Source organism: Hemibagrus wyckioides, linkage group LG13 (genome assembly GCF_019097595.1).
Source record: "Hemibagrus wyckioides isolate EC202008001 linkage group LG13, SWU_Hwy_1.0, whole genome shotgun sequence".
NCBI classification, from domain to species: Eukaryota; Metazoa; Chordata; class Actinopteri; order Siluriformes; family Bagridae; genus Hemibagrus; species Hemibagrus wyckioides.
Window position 1 is genome coordinate 21,875,279 of NC_080722.1, and position 20,069 is coordinate 21,895,347.

Below are 20,069 nucleotides of genomic sequence, written 5' to 3' on the forward strand. Positions count from 1 at the left end.
CACACTCTGTGTGTGAGTGTGTGTGTACTCCAGCCTCATTTTTGACTAGAATGGGTCCCTCTATTGGATGTGCAGTAAAATACCTCTTGTGTCCTGCACTATTTCTGATGCAGCATCAAATTTTTGTGTTCTTATCAACATGACAGTCCATATTATAAGCACTGTGTAGGGTATAGATGAAAACCTTCTAGCCATATCTAGTGCACTTGATGTTTGGTCATTTTTAATTCTGCATAGTGCTCTACCGTGGAAGGAAGCAGACACCAAATGTTAATACAGAACCACTTTATTTCTTTCTTAAAGCTTCTTTGCACACACCAGAGAGAAGGGAGAAGCATGAAAGAAACAAGAGAGAAAAGGACGAACATGCACATGGCCTGAAAGAAAAATGGTGCCTTTAATCTTCCCTGGTTTAGGGACTTGTTGGGACACTTGAATTATAACTCAGCATTTGAACATCCCTTTTTTCTACTCACGCAAATTCACAGACAAACCTTACCGATGCTCCACATCTTCATCAGTCCAGAGGCAACTCAAGTAAATAAGCTCAGTGTGTATCTAGATCTCCTAAACCAACCGAGAAGAGTTAGCTAGACTGAGATTGGCTTATTCAACCAGTCTAAATGCAATAAAAATACAACAAACTGATCCAAGTGAGCCTGAATTAGTTGAGAAAAGCTAAGCTGAAATTACATAAATCAGAGCTAAAACAAAATAAATGTATAGTGAACATCTATTTAGTCCAGTGCTAATAGTCTAGAATTGTTAGCTGTAGCTAAATTTAAGATCGACCGGATTTGGTCTAGATCTGTACAAATACCTGAATTCGCTGAGGAAAAACTTCCACTGCTCAATAGTCTGGATTGATCAAAAAAAGAAGAAATAAATCGCAGCTAAACAAAAATGAGTACAATTTATAGAATGTTCTGGAAAAGCTACATTCACCAACACAAATTTGGCTAGCTCAATACATTTGACAGGCCAAGCTAGAAAAACTAGCCAGATCTGGTACTATTAATCACTATGGTGTGTAGAAAAAAGGGGGTTGTACAATAAAATATCTAATTCTTTGTGATCTATTAGGGACTATTATTTGCGTCACCAAGAGCAGGATAAAAATTAATTAAACAATGATTATTTTAACCTTCATTTTATCCATCAGCCATTTATTGCAGCATGGTATTATGGGATGACTGACAAACAAGGTGGAAAAAAAAAGAAAAAGGAATTTAATCTCAAAGTGTCATGCTGACGGCGTCTGAACCTAAATCACAGTGCGTGTGTGTGTGTGTGTGTGTGTGTGTGTATACTGTATAGCGCAGGGCTCTAAAGTCTGAGTGCACAACTTACAAAGTTTTCAATTAATCTGTATTTGTTGTGTTTTTTACAGAGCGACCTGCATTACCTAGATGCACTGAGGTACTTATAGCAACACAGGATCAAGCCTGGCTCATCTAGAAAACCTCAAAACATTTTCCTGACAAATCTTGGACAAAGCCATGTACAACCTAACTTAAATCAACTGGAATGTTATTTATGGAGGACGCCATTTTGTAAGTGCACATCACCCTCAAGGCCCCACTTCCCAAAGTACTTTATTTAACATTTGACACAATTGTTCATTTTAAAATGTCACACTACAGAGTGTAACCGTGTCATGTTAAGCAAATACAAAAGGATTTAAGCTTTAGAAAAGCTGAATTTTTGGGTGATATACATTTGCTTTAGCATCAGCTTAACACGCCATTTGACGAAACAGAAAAACGTTATGTGTGTAGATAATATCTTTATCAAACAAAAACCTGTTCAGTGTTTCAGCGTTCTCATGGTGACTGTTATGGTGACTGTTATGAACACACTCAGAGCCCCGACACTCTAAAATATCTAAGGCTATATTTACCCGCCAGCTGAACATGCTCGCGTGCTCCCTCTCTCTCTCTCGCTCACACACACACACACACAAAAGTGCACAAGTGGCAATTTGAAACAAAGACACGCTGACATCGGTGTTAATTCTCCAGCGAGCAAATAAGCACTCACATCGTTCAGTGGAACCAGAGTTTCAGTGAAGACGTGAGACACAATTGTACACTGGACAAGACGGGATAAGGCATAGGTGGAAAAAAAACACACACACACACACAAATTCTAATTCATCCACTTTTCTTCCTCTAAAGGCATTCCAGGTGAAGAAACATGCTTCAAATTACTTCATGAAGTGGAAGAAATAAAAATGTAAGAAGGAAATACAATTCATGGTTAAAAAAAATAAATGGACAAACCATATAAACGAGGCAAACACAGCAGCAGTGAAAAGAAAAAAAAAGGCAAAGCAAATATTACAGCTGCTCCAACATATCACTTGTGAGTCACGTCACAATATTACAGGCCTTTTTCCTTCATTACGCCTAAATACTGTGCTCATACTGATCAGTACGTAATTGTGCAACGTGTAAATGTGCACACGAAACGATCACGGGCCTTCACACGCCCTTAATCGAGAGTCGGATGCTTTGTTCAAACATTCAAATGCAAAATGCTTATCTCATGTGTCTACATGTAATTTAACATGCGGTCACATTCTTCTTATTTTTTTGGAAAGTGCTTCGACTAGCATCAAGAAAAAATTCAAACGTTTTCCCACCCAAAAAATTGAGACAAACTCGCATCTAAAATATACCACAAAACGGTATGTTGATTTTGGGTTCTGGACTCATTGGTGCTCCCTCTGCTGGTGGCCCACGCGGTATTCCACCACGAGGCATACAATAAACCCATGATACAAAATTCTACATCTTAGCAGCATCCATGCTAAGGCCTCTGATTAAAATGCAATTTTCTGTGAGTTTTTTTGTCTGTATATTTAAAAGCGTTGGTGATGCTATACCAGGTCACTGCAATAGTTTCTCAAAGAAAAAAAAAAAAGTGTCTTTAGCTATCAAATGCATACTAGCCTCCCAAAATGTCAAACCCGTACACGGTCAGACCTACCAATCCTGAAGAGTACTAGTCTTGCTGGGTGCTCATGGGAGTGTAGGAATCAAACGACAGGACATTTGAAAACTCTTTCACAATTCTACATATATAAAGCCTCCGGGAGATGTCACTTAATATCGTTAAATTCAAACTATCTAAGGAACTGTCAATCAATCCAGATTCATGTCAATTAGAATCATCTCATTTTTAATCTGAGGAAACTTTTCGCTTTTTTTTTTTTTTTTTTTTTACAGACAGAGTGCCCTGACATTAAACTGTGGAGCTCCTACTCAAAACACGTAAAGGTTGGCAGGCCATGAGGTGCGGAATACGCTGGAACATTATACATCAAATTGCACCATACCATGTTAAGGTAAGAGTCGCACTTCTGTCATAGTATTAATAGTGCACTATATGGTTTGGGATGCAGGTGAACACTGGCATGGATTTCAGAACCATATCCTTCTGCTGCTGGATGATGGTACGCGGCGCAAGTATTGCTTTAACGTTAATCTTAATGTTGAAAATATTAGCAAACATCAGTGTCCTTCTTCTCTACTTTTTTGCAATTTGTTTGATATGATAAATGTGGATGAGAGTTATGCGAACGGAAAAAAATGGCAGTTGACAGTGGCGGCACACTCCTGACCTCTCTGCTTTACACCATTATTAAGATTTCTGTACGAATTGGTAATAATTATGGGTCAGACTTAAACAAACCATGTCCATAAAGTTCTCCTACTCAAGGCAAAACTCAGTAAAGGCATAAAAGATGGTGAGAAAAGAAAAACAAAAATCAAGCATGCGTAAACAAAGCAACCAAAAGGAACTCTCTTCACAGCTGTCCGTAGCGGAGTGCTTAAAAAAAGTGTAAACTCAATTCGTAAACTCGAAATTCACAGACTGGTCCTGACTGGAGGGATGGGAGAGAAGTGGGTGGGGCTGTGAAACAGGTTCCTCCTATTCCAGCTTGACTCCGGCCTTCTCTGTGTTGAGGAGGTGGAGGCTGTCGTCTATAAGGAAACTGAAACAATGAAAAAATCCTTTTTAACAGAAAGATCCTGGAGTTAAAAAATTCTTACCTTTCATTCTGTTTCATCCCTGCTCGGATTTGAATAAGCTGTTACTATAGAAATGTCATCTGACCAATCAGAAAGTGTCAAAATGATTATTCAAGTGCATTTAGAGGACAGTGAGCCTAAAAATGTGTATTGGAAGTGAGAAAGGAGCAGGACGTTGTGTTGGCATATGTACCTGTAGAAGAGGAAGTGGACAGGGACGGTGCCAAGGTGCCAGGCGGCGTGAGCGTCCAGCACCCAGTAGATCGGCGGGAAGTCAAGTAGCTCGAACAGCGCCAGGCCATGCAGCAGCACCACCACAATGCCACACTTCCACCAGTACAGCAACGTCCTCCGGTTCTGCCAGCACCAACCGAGCCACCACAGCAGGTTTACCATGCCTGAGTCCCAGATGTGAAAAATACAGACGTTAATAAACAAGCAATTTTCATTAGAACTTTAAATTTTAATTTCATTTAGAACTTTATATAAACCTTCTGAAATCCAGGTAATGACACCAAATAATTAAGTCCAATGACAACATTGTACACTTTTACTAACTAGATTAGCTTTCACCTGCTAGGTTAGCTTTTATTAGCCACATTAGCTTTTACTCACTAGGTTAGATTTGATTGTCCAGTTTAGTGTTTTCTTGCTAGTTTGCTCCCACAGAAAGAGAATGTTCAAACAGAAGCACAGCTTTTATAAAAGCCTTGTGATTGCGTAGGAAGGATCCAGAAAAAAAAATGTTTAGATTTCCAACAATAGCCAGAAATAACAAGTGTACACTTTTTAAATTCTACACTGACTACACGTGATTATGCAAATTTGTCACAGCACATTAAACGCCACACACGTGTGCAGGGTTTCTAATAAGAGATAAACACCAAGTCTTTACTGACCTATGGTTGCGTTGGCGAGCATGTTGTAACCGTAGTCAAAGCTAACAAATGTGAGATAGGAGACGTGAGAGGTGAAGGCCAGGATGAGCAAAACTCCAACGATGCTGGACACGCCAGGCCGCCGCAATCCCAGCGTCCTAAACACCACATGCCGTAATTTAGTTTACCACAGAACTGTCTAAATCTACAGAACTGTAAGCTAACTCATATATTAGCTAACATTTTGCTTAGTGTAAAACAAACTGTGTGGAATGATTAATTGGAGCTAGATAAAATAGCATAACATGACAGACTGCATATGTGCCACACTAGCTAGCGTTAGTCAGTCAGTCAGCTACCTAGCTGTCAGTCAGTTCAACCTTGTAAAAATGTAATACAACCTGACAGACACAGCAAGCTAGCACCTAAAACATCTGCTAAGAGACAAGAACAGGTAAACATGTTTTAGTAAATATATAGTTTCATAGATATCAACCTGACGCAGCACAGGTAGATGGAGTAGAGGATCACCGCTGATGCACAAAAATAGTCCATCTTCTGTAATGACGGAAAAAGATGGCTGTTATAGATTTTATTATGAATCACATCAAATTATTGTCTCTTACATTAAGTATATTAAATCTAATGGCCAGATTTCATAATCACTTTCACATTTTCTTTGCATTCATTCAATTTAGCACAACTAATAATTAGCTAGCTACATGGTTGCTTTGGCTTCCTTCAGCAAGTGACACTGAATAGTAAATAATTTTATTGTGTATTGAAAACCAGTAGCCAAGTTTGCTAACAAGTCAACCAACGTACTCTATTGTGTATTCGTACTTAGGACCCAAAGACCGCTAGTTTGTTTAATTTATTTTCCCGCTAATTTTTACCTTGTTGTCAGTTCATTTTACACAACATCCACAAGAGACTTTTGTTCAGTTCCTGCATAAATCATTATAGCAGTTAGAGATTCCTCTTTTCTGCACCAGTGGGTGGAGCCTTTTGATTTTTGACGCCCCTAACAGGGGAAGCAGATCTATGAAGGACTTATTGTTAGTGGGACTTTTTTTGTTACACCTAAGCAATTTACCTCAGCTTCACCATAAAATTTCAGTTCGCCGCGCTTTGCCGTACCTCAGTTAGATAAGTGTCTTTGGTGTGAAATACTGTAGACCAGAACCAGGCATTCAGTGACACCTGTAGCAAAAAGAAGAAAATTCCTGGCATTAAGAAGAAGAAGTCCTTATTATCCCCACACATACATTACAGCACAGTGGAATTCTTTTCTTCGCATATCCCAGCTGAGGAAGTTGGGGTCAGAGCACAGGGGCAGCTATAATACAGCACCCCTGGAGCAGGGAGGGAACCCTGATCCTCCGAGCAACAACCCAGAGCCTTAACCACTTGAGTCATCACTGCGCTAAATCAGTGAGCTGGTAGTTTATAGCAACAGGAAGTGAAGTGGCTGCTGGTAAAGTTAAGTGGGCGGGCCTAAAGATGTTTAGACCTTAAGACGTAAAGCAACGTGCTCCTGTTGCCTATTAATTGTGATAAAGGTAATCTATATCCAATTATCCATAAATGGGTGATTTTGTAGCTATGTAGAAAGTGCTACAAATGAAAACCATTGAAACTGTGAGTAAGGTAAGATAAGGTGAAAAAATTCTGGTTACATTGTTATAGTAAATTATAGCGTGTTCATGCTGGCAAGCGACAAATCACCCCAGGGTTTGGGATCGTGGATGTGGCCTATTCATAACAATATGGCAAGTAGGCAAAATGTATTATTTATTTATTCATTTGTGTTACATACAATGTAAAGCAACCATATGTATTGTTAAAATCACACAAACACAAACACACACACAGTGAAAGGTTTCTCACCAGTGAGAAGGCGGTGACGGTGTGGTACATGGGGCACTGGCGTGGGACAGCGCTGCGGTAGCGCAGCAGCATCAATAAACACGCCAGACCGTTGAGCAGTGACGCCAGAGCTGATGCCGGCTCCTCGAAACACAGGAAGCGCACAAACGGCCACTGGACACACATACATCCATATTCACTCATACATCTAATGAAACATTTTAAATGTTATATTTAAATATACACTGATCAGGCATAACATTATGACCACTCGCGCTGTTATTGTGTTGGTCCCCCGTTTTGCTGACAATACAGCCCTGACTCATCAAGGCACGGACTCCACTAGATCCCTGAAGGTGTGCTGTGGTATCTGGCATCAAGATGTTAGCAGCAGATCCTTTAAGTCCTGTAAGTTGCAAGGGCTGTAATCTTGCAACTTACAGGAATTAAAGGATACTTTTGATGTATACTGACCACTGCAGACCAGGAACACCCCACAAGAGCTGTAGTTTTAGGAGATACTGTTTGAGATACAATTTGGCCCTTCGTCAAACTCGCTCAAATCCTTACGCTTGCCCATTTTTCCTGCTTCTAACACATCAACTTTGAGGACAAAATGTTCACTTGCTGCCTAATATATCCCACCCACTAACAGGTGCCATGATGAGGAGATCATCAGTGTTATTCACGGCACCTGTCAGTGGTCATAATGTTATGGCTGATTTGTAGTGTGCATAATGTGATGCTTTGTTTTTTCTCACTTGAATAATAAACTGAAGCACCAACATGTTTAACTTTGCCAACAACATCCACATTCTGCAAATATGTAAGTTACAAACCCCGCCCCCAAAGCCCAAGGAGTGTTCTGTATTTGCATGCTGTAACATGACATACGCTTTTTTCTAACTTTTATGTTAACCTTAACTATTAATTTATTCCACCAATTTTCTCATTACCACCTTCTGTATATAAGCTCTTTGTGCTTTCCTCTCATCTCTAATTCCCCATATTGTGTTTATTGCTGTTTATGGTGTATTTTTCGCTGTCTGAATTTTAAATATTTCTAGTGAATTACTTTTCTAGTTTAAATAATTCTAGTAAGGTTAATTTTATGAAAATGCCACCTCACCATGGAAACTTGTGAGCAGAGAAAAAAAAACACTTTAAACTGCCCACTTAGGTCTATATTTGACTGTTCTGTCTGAACGTTCAATGTAATGGTCTCATTTCCACACACACACACAACTGTTTCAACAGAGCCATGTTCCATTAATAAATGTCCTGAAGGCTGGAGTTGAGCTGGAGGGGGTTGCGTTTCAGAGGAGTTTACGTCTTGCCGTTTCTTACGTGACAATGCAGTAAAATGATTGCCGACACTGTTCTGATACCAACCTTGCCATGGAACTGAGGCACTCTATAGCCCTCGGCCTGGTAAAGTCCAACTGTGGTCCACATGCACTGATAGTGACAATCGTCCCGACACGTCCAACCTGAGGTTTGATACATACCAGACAAAGCAATGGCAAAAGTGAGGAAATATTCACAGTTTAAAAGTAGATTAAAGACATCTCTCTTTAGCCTGGCATACACATAATTCCTCCCATAACCTTGTACTCCAGTACATCTGATTAAATGCACATTATTATCTAGTGCTGCTAATATCATGAACGGCAGCTACGCTAATTCCTTTCCACCTGTTCCTTTTTTTCTACCCATCCTGAGGCATCTGGAGATTGTGCCAGCTCCAGTAGACAGAGGCCAAACCTGCGAGGATCCTGAGGCATCCAGAGATGGACCAACTTCAGCTGGGTTCTGCTTCGTGAGGATTTGGGTATATCAAAGCAGCGCTGCCAACCCTATGTGGACTTCGAGGACGACAACCACCTCTAAATTTATACACACACTAACTTTATACATATGCTGTATCTGCATCACACTGTAGACTGTACATAACTGCAGAAATGACATTGCTCATATCACTCTTTGGTGTTTAGAATAATTTTAATCCCCCAAAGGAGGATGGGTTCCCTTTTGACTCTGGTTCCTCTCAGGGTTTCTTCCTCATACCATCTAAGGGAGTTTTTTTTTTATGTTTTTTGTTCCTATGTTCATCGTTAAAAGCGCTATACAAATAAAATTGAAAAATACACACACACACACACACACATATATATATATATATATATATACATAAAAGAAAATTGTGTAGTAAATGATTTTAGTTGTGTGTAATTTTTATTTTTTACTATTTTCCATATTTGGGCACTTGAAACTTATTTGCAGGACGTCACTTTTCTCTCCTGAACCACCAACACGTTGACCTTCATCAAAAACATCCAAGTTCTGTAAATATGCAAATTACAAGCACTATTTGCATGCTGTAACGTGACTTTCACATGTATTTTTTTGCCTTCGGAATACTTCTCTCACCACGTTATTTACTATACTAATTTATTTAAACAAGTTTTCTCATTTTCACCTTCTGGATGCAAGCACTGTGTTTTCCCTCTTGGCTTTGTTTCCCTGTATTGAGTGTATTATTATTTCCAAGTATTCCTAGTTCATGGTGCACAGTGTTCCTGAAATTAATTGAATAGTCAACGTTATTTGCCTTGACCTTTGTTATAATTTTGTGTGCACAGGCATTGTGTCTAAGGAAAAGGTTAGTCATGTGCCTCCTGATAAATGTCTATCTTATTATTGCCTATTACATTAATATTACATTAAGAGAGCTGAAATTATGCAAAGCTGCATCCCTGTGTTGGCGTTTCCCACTAAAGCACTGATTGTCATTTTTGGTTGCTCAGCACTACAGGTATACAGTAGGACCGAGACAAATAAAGGCCACATTCATTTACATGGGAGTGCATTGAATGGTGCTGTGCTCCTGTACCTGTTGTTTGTAATCTATGGGACTGGTTGATTAGATTTTCCCAGCATAAAAAAAACATCGTAGAGAAATCAAAATGGGTTTTTAAAAAATGTTTCACCATCGCAGTACAGCATGACAGTTTTATATTAAAAAATATTTAGTTATCATGAATGATACTGTGTATAAACTGTTCCTTATACAATATATCTAGACGGTTCCGATCCTTTCACTGACCCTCTGGTCTTATACAACATTTCACAATGTGAAACCATCTTTGAAATTATGAAGTTGTCAGGAATACCATAAATCTATCGCAATGCTCTTTTAAGACATTTTATGTAAAACAGTTTTCCAAGCACCTTCTTTGTCCATCAGGAAAATCCAGAACTTCAACATTACATCACTTTGTGCTATTGTTCCTCCCCTCAGCTTACTTATGCTAAATAAAAGTTGCGTGATCACTTTGCTCTTAACAAATCCTCACTTTTCATAGTTGTTTAAAACTATGTTTTATTCTGTAAAATGTGTACTTGTGGAGAAGAACAGAAAGTTTTACAAATCTATAACAACTCATGGGCAATGGTGTGGAAAAATTAAACAGTTTGGAAACAAGACATTAGCTAATATGGACCGATTTATTTTCTTAGTGAGCTGTGCATGTTTTCATATCTAGCTAAACAAGGTTGACTGAGCATAGATTAAATTATAAAAGTGTTCTGTCAAAACAAGGAGTTGTCTTGGATTTCTTCACGATTATAAATTTTGTGAGTATTTTTTCTGTGGGAAAGAAAAACTTTTCCACAAAGAAGTCAGAACAATCTTTATAACTCAGGACATGCAATTGGAATTAAATATTATGAGCAGTATGAATGAAATCCACCATGTCAGAACTGCTAGCTGGCAAGTTTTTCAGCCTAAAAATGATATAGCAGGTATAATCACATACACTACATTGCCAAACGTTTTGGGACACCCCTCCAAATGATTGAATTCAGGTGTTGGCCACAGCCCCTTAGTTCTAGTGAAAGGAACTCTTAATGATTCAGCATACCAAGACATTTTGGACAATTTCATGCTCCCAACTTTGTGGGAACAGTTTGGGGATGACCGCTTCCTGTTCCAACATGACTGCACACCAGTGCACAAAGCAAGGTCCATAAAGAGTGAGTTTGGTGTGGAGGAACTTGACTGGAATGCACAGAGTCCTGACCTCAACCTGATAGAACACCTCTGGGATGAATTATAGAACGGAGACTGTGAGCCAGGTCTTCTCCTCCAACATCAGTGCCTGACCACACAAATTTGCATCTAGAGAAATGGTCAACAATTCCCATAAACACACTCCTAAACCTTGTGGAAAGCCTTCCCAGAAGAGTTGAAGCTGTTATAGCTGCAAAGGGCGGGACAACTCCATATTACATTCATGTGCATGTAAAGGCAGACGTCCCAGTTTTGGCCTGGCTCACAGTCTCCGCTCTAATTCATCCCAAAGGTGTTCTATCAGGTTGAGGTCAGGCCAGTCAAGTTCATCCACACCAAACTCACTCATCCATGTCTTTATGGACCTTGCTTTGTGCACTGGTGTGCAGTCATGTTGGAACAGGAAGGGGTCATCCCCCAAGATGACCTTGTGCTAACTATCTAAACTAGCTGTGTATCTTAGGTTGCCAACAGTGCGCACATCAGGTCAGCCACTAGAAGAGGGTACACTATTCTAAACATGTGGAAAGAATGTTATCTGTCATGCTAATGGTTCTATAATGGCTAAAGGTTTCAGGTTAAAATTAAGTGAAAATGTAGTCAGTTAAGTTACACGGCCTCCTGTTTCTGTGTCAGGACTGTTCTGAAGCCTGAAGTGCAATTTTCGGAGGAACTTTTCAGATCCTTTTTTTTTAGAGACAAACACACACACACACACACACAAATATATTCTAAAAGCAGTTTCTGGTGTGTTAAGTCTGCACCCGTATTCCGCTCGACCTTCAAGAACAGGATTGGCTAGCAGCTCTTTTCACTGTTCAGTGAGGGACGGGGACTGCTTACGAGCACCGGGTACTGACCAATCCTAGACCAGAAGACGGCATCAGACTCGCTTTTTCAGCAGAATATGGGTACCAAAACAAAAACAAAAACAAATCCAGTATGACAACCAGAACACAACGCCCTAAACGCTAAAACAACGGCGACGTAAAACTGGTGGAAACATCGATGCAACCAGTGTAGTGTAGCAGAGTGATGTAGTTTTAACTTAGCTGTCAGCCGGAAACTTACCAGTGAGCGCCATGTAAGGCGGCTGGGCAGACTGGAAACCGCGCAGCTTGGCGCCGGTGCAGTTGGTGCGCGCGCACTGTTTCACGCAATCCAGGTACACAGGCTCTTTATCGCCCTGAGAGCCGTGCACGCGACCCGGTGACCACAGGAGCAGCGCGGTGAGCAGCGCGAGACCCAGTGGCGTGCAGCAAGCCATTACGGTGTCCACACGGCGTGTGTGTATAAATATATATATTTTTTGTTGTTGTTGTTGTTAAATCTGCAGGCACCGAGAGAGCGATCCGTCCCTGTCACGTCATGGGAGCTGAGATGAGCGTTAAGAAGCGGTAGTTACGGCAACATGACAGCTCGCGCTGCTACAAACACCTAGGCGTTTTATTTCGGCGTGCACACGCGCAGGTGAATCTGCTGGAAAGTATGCGGAAACGCGGCGCGTGCAGAGAGCCAGCTACAGACCAGCACTGACAGAAACCCGGAAGTAAATATCTCTCTCTCTCTCTCTCTCTCGCTCGCTCGCTCGTGTGTGCATGTGCATGTGTGCGCGCGTGCTTTCTTTACGTTTCCATTCACACTCGTAAAATAATCACCTGAATAAAAAAAAAAACAGTGCTATGTTCCCTAATTTCCCTGATTCATTATTCCCTGAACTTCACATGCTCCTTCAGTATAAACAAAACCTTCGCTCATTCAAATGTTAGCCTGTGTTAGGCAAATGTGCCGTCATGGTCGAGCTGAAACCGTAATGTTAGTTTAATCGGGTTACGGCGGATTCTTTTGTCAGTTTAATTCGAACAGCGGAGGATAACACAACTATTTTGCTATGTTTCTGCTGAAGGCAGTCGTTATTGATAATAAACTGTCACTGAAAGTCATTTTTTTGTTACCGTATAGTGCTTTTTTTTATCTGTTTATATGTAATGTTCTGGAAGTTATAACAGGAGCTATAGCTTAAAAAAACTCTTCCATAAATATTAAAAGAAACATGCAGAAAAATAATGAAAATATTGATTATGTGGAGCAGTGCCATGCTCCTGTGAATGAGCGGTTGCTATAGAAACAATAGCAACATTTATAGAGCCTTTAAAAGTATTGGCACTGGTACTTTTATTATTATTACTTTATAAATGAAAGTGATCAGTCAGTGATGCTTATAAATAGCCACAGCAAGTATATTAGTCTGTACTGAATGTTTATTGCATTGGATTAACAGAGTATTTATGTGTGCCAGACTATCAAAAATCCGTGTGATATTCCATGATAATAAAATAATACTAGTATAATTAAAAACAAAACAGCAGCTTTGTACAGGTGGCAAGTAAATGTAATCTATATATATATATATATATATATATATATATATATATATATATATATATATATATATATATATATATATACACTACCAGTCAAAAGTTTGGACACATCTTCTAATTCCATGGTCTTTCCTGATGTTTATTTCTTTCTACATTGTAAAACAATGCTGAAGGCGGCCGAAATCCACAATAATGTCCTTTGAACAGTTGATATTGAGATATGTCTGCTACTGATGCTCTGTAAAGCCTTCATAACGGCTCTAATCTGAGGTGCTGTTAATTGGTGATTTCTGAGGCTGGTAACTCTAAATGAATTTCTCCTCTGCAGCAGAGGTAAGTTTTGGTCTTGCTTTACTGGGATGGTCTTCATGTGAGCCAGTTTCATCATGGTGCTTAATGGGTTTTGCAAATGCACTTGACAATACTGTTCTTGCAAGAACTATTCCAGAACACCTGACCTTCGTGTCTTTGTTTTTTGTTGTCATTACATATGGATTACTTAAGTCCATGTCTGTTATTTCATAGTTTTGAAATCTCCAGTATTGTTCTAGAATGTAGAAAATAAATCCCTAAACAAAAAACATTGAATGAAAAGGTGTGTCCAAACTTTTGACTGGTAGTATATATATATATATATATATATATATATATATATATATATATATATATATATATATATATATATATATATATATATATTCCTCAGGAGCAGCTCAGACTTGTTTCATCCTTTGTTTTAGCCCCAGTTCCAGAGAGAAAATCCTGCACAACTAGTTTTTCCTGAAATGCCACCTGAGATGGTGCTGAAGAGACTTCTTCATCTGTAAATTAATATGTAACTTGCTTAGTTTTTATCATTCAATAAAACGCTGAATTATATTTTATGGTAAAGTTCATAACAAAAAAAAATAATAATGGGAAATAAAAACGGTGTCTAAAAGACTTCTGGATAGCAAATTGTGTTTTGTGGGATTGACAGTTATGGCTCCATCGCCTCCTACTGGTCAGTATGCATAACAGTCCTCTTCAGTGAGTCGGATAAATCGACTCATCACACCAATAATAACCGAGTCTTTCCCAAAACGACTCATTGCTAGGGATTTCCCCTCAAGTTGTCGGTCTTTGCGCATGCGTCGTTTGAACTCTTCAGTGAAATTGTGTAACTGCTCAGTAAATTATACTTTGCATCGCATTTGTTGTATAAACTCTTAATCTGTCAATAAAACAGTGAATAATTAATCTCACATATAAGCTATACTGATCATCCTGATGTTAATAGTACAGAATCAAATATTTCTGCACTGAAGTAGATTTCAAAGCACCATATTCCTTTATATGATTGATGAAAAAGTCTCTTCTAAAATATGAGTCAGCACTTATTCATTTAATTTCAGAAAATAAAGAAAAATTACTTTAAAATGTCAAAACATTGACTATACCAGGCAGCTAGCTAACAGTACCTTATCTAACGATAACGATAACTCATCAGCAGCCCAATTTTTCACGAACACGAAACAGAGTTGTTATTTAAATGAATAAAGAATAAAGTGCAGCTTCTATATTTTCATTAAATTAAGGATTTTGTATATTGAACGAAAGTGATAAGAAATGTTGTACCTCTCAAGTAAGCAGCTTTATGTAGAGGATTTGCAATATATCCATGTAAATATGCCACGTTTACCTGAGATGTACATCATTTCTTAACTTTCCATTTCCATTCATTCTCATTTATTGAAAACATCAAAACTAAACACTTTTTACATTATTCAGTAAAATCAAGATTTGTTTTCTACATTAACCGTAGTTACAATGCTATGAAATAATCCTAGCTTTTTGGTAGTGTTTGTATATAGCAGATACTAACTGGGTAACAGTTTAACAGTCTAAACTTTTGCCATAATATTATAAACTGAAACACAGAGTTAAAAATATATTCAAACTACATACTTATACAGTATTTAAACTTATATACAGCTAGTAAATGGTTTTTCGTTTTGTTTTGGGGTTTTTTGATAGTGTAATACAAGTTAGCTAGCTAGTTGGTGGGGTAGCTAGGAAAATATTTTTTTTTTTACTTCAGTACCTAAGTAGCCTCATCTCGTGTTTTTCCTCATTCTTTTCTCCTTTTCATCTCTCACTTCCAGAAAAATAAAGAAAGGACATGAATGGAGGTGGATCGATTTGTATTTTACTGTAAAACCGAACTTGCTTTTTGCAAATTCAAAACAAAACAATACTTCAGCATATTTACAACAGCAGTGTTGATGGAAGTACCCAAGAAATGCTTGTTCCTCTGCTCTTTATTGTAGGTTGTGATAATAAACAAATGTGCACCAAAGAAAAGCCGGGAGAACATTGGGAGAGATGGCACGGTTTGACGACACGGCGTTATTGTTTATTGAAAATGATCCCACCACCTCCAAAAGCCATCCTGACTTCCAGTTCAGGATCTCAGCAATGGAGTTAAAGTCTTTTATTATCAGCCGTGTGAGCAAGAGGAGCCTTAATTGAAGGAGGGAACCTGAGCATGCCATAGAGAAGAAGGAACCAAGGAAGGCACTACATGTGAGGGGATGTGAAAGGATTGAGGTAAGAGGTAGATATATAGTAGATGGAAATGAGGTTACTCCTCCTCCTTTTCCTCTCCGTGTGTGATGACGTAGCAGATGTTCTTGTAGTCAACATTGCCAGCCACATCTGGAGGGAAGGCGGCCCACAGGTTTTTCATCTAAAGCAAAAAGAATCAAAGTGGCTTATTATCAAATTATCAGTAAATACGAACATAAATGCTAATGCTTTTTACAGAAGACACACCTCCTCAGCACTGAACCTGTCGCACTGGGTGGTCAGAAGCTCCTCAAGGCTGGAGAGTAGAAGAAAATTTGAGTTCATAAGTGTTTAGTCCAAATTTCTCTGTCAAAAAAGTTAAAAGAATATACAGAGCTAAATAAGACATGCAATACATACAACTCCTTCTTGATGGAGCCAGTGCCCTCAGGGTCCAGGACTTTGAAAGCGCTAACAATGACGTCCTCGGGATCAGCACCTTAAAGATTGCAAGGTTATGGATTTGTTATAATCAGAGGAGTTTGAGGCTGACAAGCTACAAACAAGGTAAACAAATTTATTCTTAGTGTCAAATGATGAATGATAAATATCATAATTATTTCATGTTCTACTCTAAGCACAGTTTCAATTTAAGTAGCTAATGTTAGCTAGGTTTTGGGAAGCTAGCTAGTGTTAGTAAGAGTTGTGTGTAGCATGAAGCCTTAGAAAAAATGGTTCTTCAAGGGATCCTGTCTGAAAGGGGAATATGTATTGCATTGTATGATTCTACATATAACTTTTAAAGGTTCACCCAAATGGACAAATTAAAATATTATATTGTTACACAACTCTCTTGCAAATGACATAACATAGCTAATTAGCAACCTACCCTTCAGCTTTTCGCCAAACATGGTGAGGAAGACGGTGAAGTTGATTGGACCACTGGCCTCCTTGATCATGGCCTCCAGCTCCTCATTCTTCACATTCAACTGACCCATGGAGGCCAGCACGTCCCTCAGATCGTCTTTGCTGATGATGCCGTCCCTGTTCTGGTCGATGATGGTGAAGGCCTGTGAAAAGTATTTTTACAAAGAATTCATTCCAGCGATGAATTTTCAGAAGGGCTAAAGCATAAGCGAGCTATTCACTCAATTTCAGCAAAGTTAGCAATGAGTAAATTTGTTAGCATGTATGTTAGGATTTGCACTCTATCCCTGGATCTCAGAAATGGTCTTACTCGATTGGACTCTTTGACAGCTTGGATATTTTATTTTAGCCATTTCTTTGAACCCTTCTTAGCATTAGCAAGTTAATTAGACGTTTTTAGCCCTTTATTCAAGATATTCAGGATATTTAGTGCAGGAATTCAGGATATTAAGACTGCTTAGCATTTCTAGCTGTGAAGTGCCATTAAAAAACACCAACTGTTCAGTTTGGAAGACCAAAGCAGTCTGGGAAAGAAATATGATGTCCATCAAGCTAATTGGTTTGTTTATGGACCATTACTAATGTTTGTTTATCTGTGTGAATTGTGAAAACATTAGCTTGCTCTGATTACAACAGCCATTTGGAAAACGCCTCTATGCTACGTTAAACTATCCACATAAATTAGAACTGTTTCCTCTTTTGGTGCCAAAGACCTTGTGAAATCTGAGAAGGTAACTTTTGCACAGCAGCTGCTGGCTGATTGCCTTTCCAAGGTGTTAAAATGGTCTTGGAATTCATGGCATGAGTTTGGCGACAGTTAAGGGATTGATTACACTTTCTCCACCACCCCAGAACCACAACCACGCCCCCAAAAACTAATCAATACCTTCCATTTTCATGCTCTCTTTCCAATTTCAACTAACAAACATTCACTAAAGTTAAAGTCACATAAACAAATTCCACTAAATACAAGCGGTTTCTTGCAGAAGGTAGACACAGTCCTGAAAACTCAAATCGATTGCTAAGTACGTTGTTTGCAGTCAAAAATATCCTCCACAAAAATGAAAGTCCTTGGAGATATTTTGCTAGTGCCATATAGCATCTGTTGAACAACACATTCCAGTGGGTCACGATGGCTAGCATCAGCTGTCTCAGGATTTAGCACATTCCAGGCATAAACAGAATAGTGCAGAAGGAATAAGTTTGGTGTAAACTACCTCAAGGTGGTTTTATTTTTACCTTTGGCATTTCAGGAACCCCCTCAAACACCAACCCTAAAGTGGACACATCAGTTTTGCTGAGCCAGCAGAGCTAAATTTCAACCCCTTGTGCATAGCTTTCTGTGTGATCTCTCTACTCGATCTGACTATTTACTCTTGTTAACCATTTAAATGAATACTTCAGCATTGTTTTCTATTAAATCTTTTATCTACAACATCTGGATCATATTGATGATTGCCTCTGAATTTATTTTGTACTGAGAAAAGAAGAAGAAAAAGGCTTACTCCAAACTTACTTATAATGGACTTTTATGGGCAGCTGCTGATCTACAGACTGTTATGCAAATATTTATAGAATTCTTCTGTTAAAGCTTTTTCTTTTAATATAAATTAATCTCTAAACCATTATTATTTATCTTTCCGGGATGAAGAGATTCACAGTTCATGGCTCTAAAGGCTCAGAATATTCCTTTAGCAAAACGTAGAGTAATTAACAAAACTGCTTTTTACTGTATTGTGCCGATGTTGGAACGTTATTTAAAAGTCCACAAGAACAAGACTTTCTCTCGTGTTTCTCATCTGAACTCACTCCCATTGTCCCGCTCAAGCGGCTGCAGTGTCACATTTGCCTTTATTTTGCATTGCATTTTATTACGATTTGGAGTAAGCAGGTTTTCTGTTCTTTTCTCTGGAGCACACTGTTAAAGTGTAGAGTTGGGGCTGGTTGAGAGCTTTAAATATATCTTAATTTGTGTTTGGTTAATTATTCCAGAATAACTACTATGTGGATGAATCTGTGAGAATGGTGTGGAGGTCAATTGAGCTGTAAGTCTTACCTCCTTGTACTCCTGGATTTGGCTCTGCTCAAACATGGAGAACACATTGGAGCTGCCACCCTCTCCCTGCTGCCTCCTCTTGGCCTTTTTGGGTGCCTGGAGGTGAATAACATATAAAACCATGAAAATTGACCTAACTTTTTTAGATTTTGGATGCATTGCTGCCAGAATTAATTCTTGCCAAATGTTTCTTTAAAAATACTTCCAGGTAAGTTTTACTAGTATCTGGAAAGGCAGTAAATATCTAAGATAACTTAGCATATGAGTCTACTTTCAAGAAGTCTTAACTTGTAAAGCTGTCAGAAAGTTGATGATATGAATTATTTCTCTTTATCTTCTCTAACATTGAGTCATTTTTTTTAGTTCTGCCTTCTTACATGGTTGTAAATCCAGAAGATGCATTAGGAACACTCACCATCTCTTGAGGTTATGTGGAGTTTTTGGGGTTGGTCAGGAGAAGAGCCAAGAGCCTACGCCAAGACTGACATGTACATTTTGACACTATGGAGCCTTATATACTAACACAGGAGAGCTAACTATAGCTTCATGATCAGGTTTGGCAGCGAAAGAGACAGCAAGGGAAAGTAATAGAAGGAGTGTGGCTTCAAGTGTCACCTTTCGCTTCTCAGCTAAAATAGGCCTGAGACGTCTTGAATTCAACCCTGCAAGTTCTGTCCACTGTTTGGTACAGCCTGTGGACTTATAAGGAGAGGTGGGTGTTTTTGCAATCAGATGACACTCGATTCACTATGTAGTGATTGTTTTCACTGTGGAAAGCTTATTCCAAACAAGCACAATGCAAAACACGAAGTAACGCATGAAAGCTCTGCTGCAAAATGGGTTAAGGTAGTCGCGTCCCATGACCTCTATTTAATATCATGGTTTATCTCCCACCTGTGCATGCACTCCTGCCATCAATGATCATTGAACACAGGAAGAGTTTATGGCACTTCATTTCAAAATATAGTAATTTTAAAAAAAGTTTAAGCAGTGAAAATAAACTTCTTGTAAATTCTGCCTTCGAAAGAAGAAAACAAATTTCAGCAATCAAAGGCGAGTTTCAGTGCTGACCTTCATTCCTCTGAGGAAGTATCATGAGTCACATGCATGTAGAGCAATTATCGACTTGGATTAGCTAACACTTGGAAATCCTCACACATCAACACTCGTTTTATGAATGGACCGACTATAAATAGGAGCACACATAAACACAGCCATGACACTTCAAAAAGTGTTTGCTAAAGGAGGACCCCGGTTCATATTCAACATGTAAACAGGTCCACATTTTATCCAGCCATT

The 20,069-nt window shown here is 38.8% G+C and overlaps 2 protein-coding genes and 1 long non-coding RNA gene across 3 annotated transcripts; 1 reads left to right on the forward strand and 2 right to left on the reverse strand.

The window, feature by feature from the left end:
- Window positions 1-270: 270 nt before the first annotated feature.
- Window positions 271-12,362, reverse strand: pgap3 (post-GPI attachment to proteins phospholipase 3). Its single transcript, XM_058406491.1, has 8 exons — window positions 11,928-12,362; window positions 8,177-8,274; window positions 6,806-6,958; window positions 6,056-6,118; window positions 5,412-5,473; window positions 4,937-5,073; window positions 4,231-4,435; window positions 271-4,000 (listed from the first exon to the last, which is right to left on the reverse strand). Exons 1-8 carry the CDS (start codon window positions 12,121-12,123, stop codon window positions 3,937-3,939), a joined length of 978 nt encoding a protein of 325 aa, XP_058262474.1. The 5' UTR covers window positions 12,124-12,362; the 3' UTR covers window positions 271-3,936.
- On the forward strand, window positions 12,270-16,832 carry LOC131363707 (uncharacterized). Its single transcript, XR_009206362.1, has 2 exons — window positions 12,270-12,405; window positions 15,385-16,832. It is a non-coding gene; the product is annotated as an uncharacterized LOC131363707 (long non-coding RNA).
- Window positions 15,848-19,298, reverse strand: mylpfb (myosin light chain, phosphorylatable, fast skeletal muscle b). Its single transcript, XM_058406492.1, has 6 exons — window positions 19,186-19,298; window positions 18,771-18,866; window positions 16,677-16,857; window positions 16,208-16,286; window positions 16,055-16,103; window positions 15,848-15,968 (listed from the first exon to the last, which is right to left on the reverse strand). Exons 1-6 carry the CDS (start codon window positions 19,186-19,188, stop codon window positions 15,864-15,866), a joined length of 513 nt encoding a protein of 170 aa, XP_058262475.1. The 5' UTR covers window positions 19,189-19,298; the 3' UTR covers window positions 15,848-15,863.
- Between the last annotated feature and the right edge of the window lie 771 nt (window positions 19,299-20,069).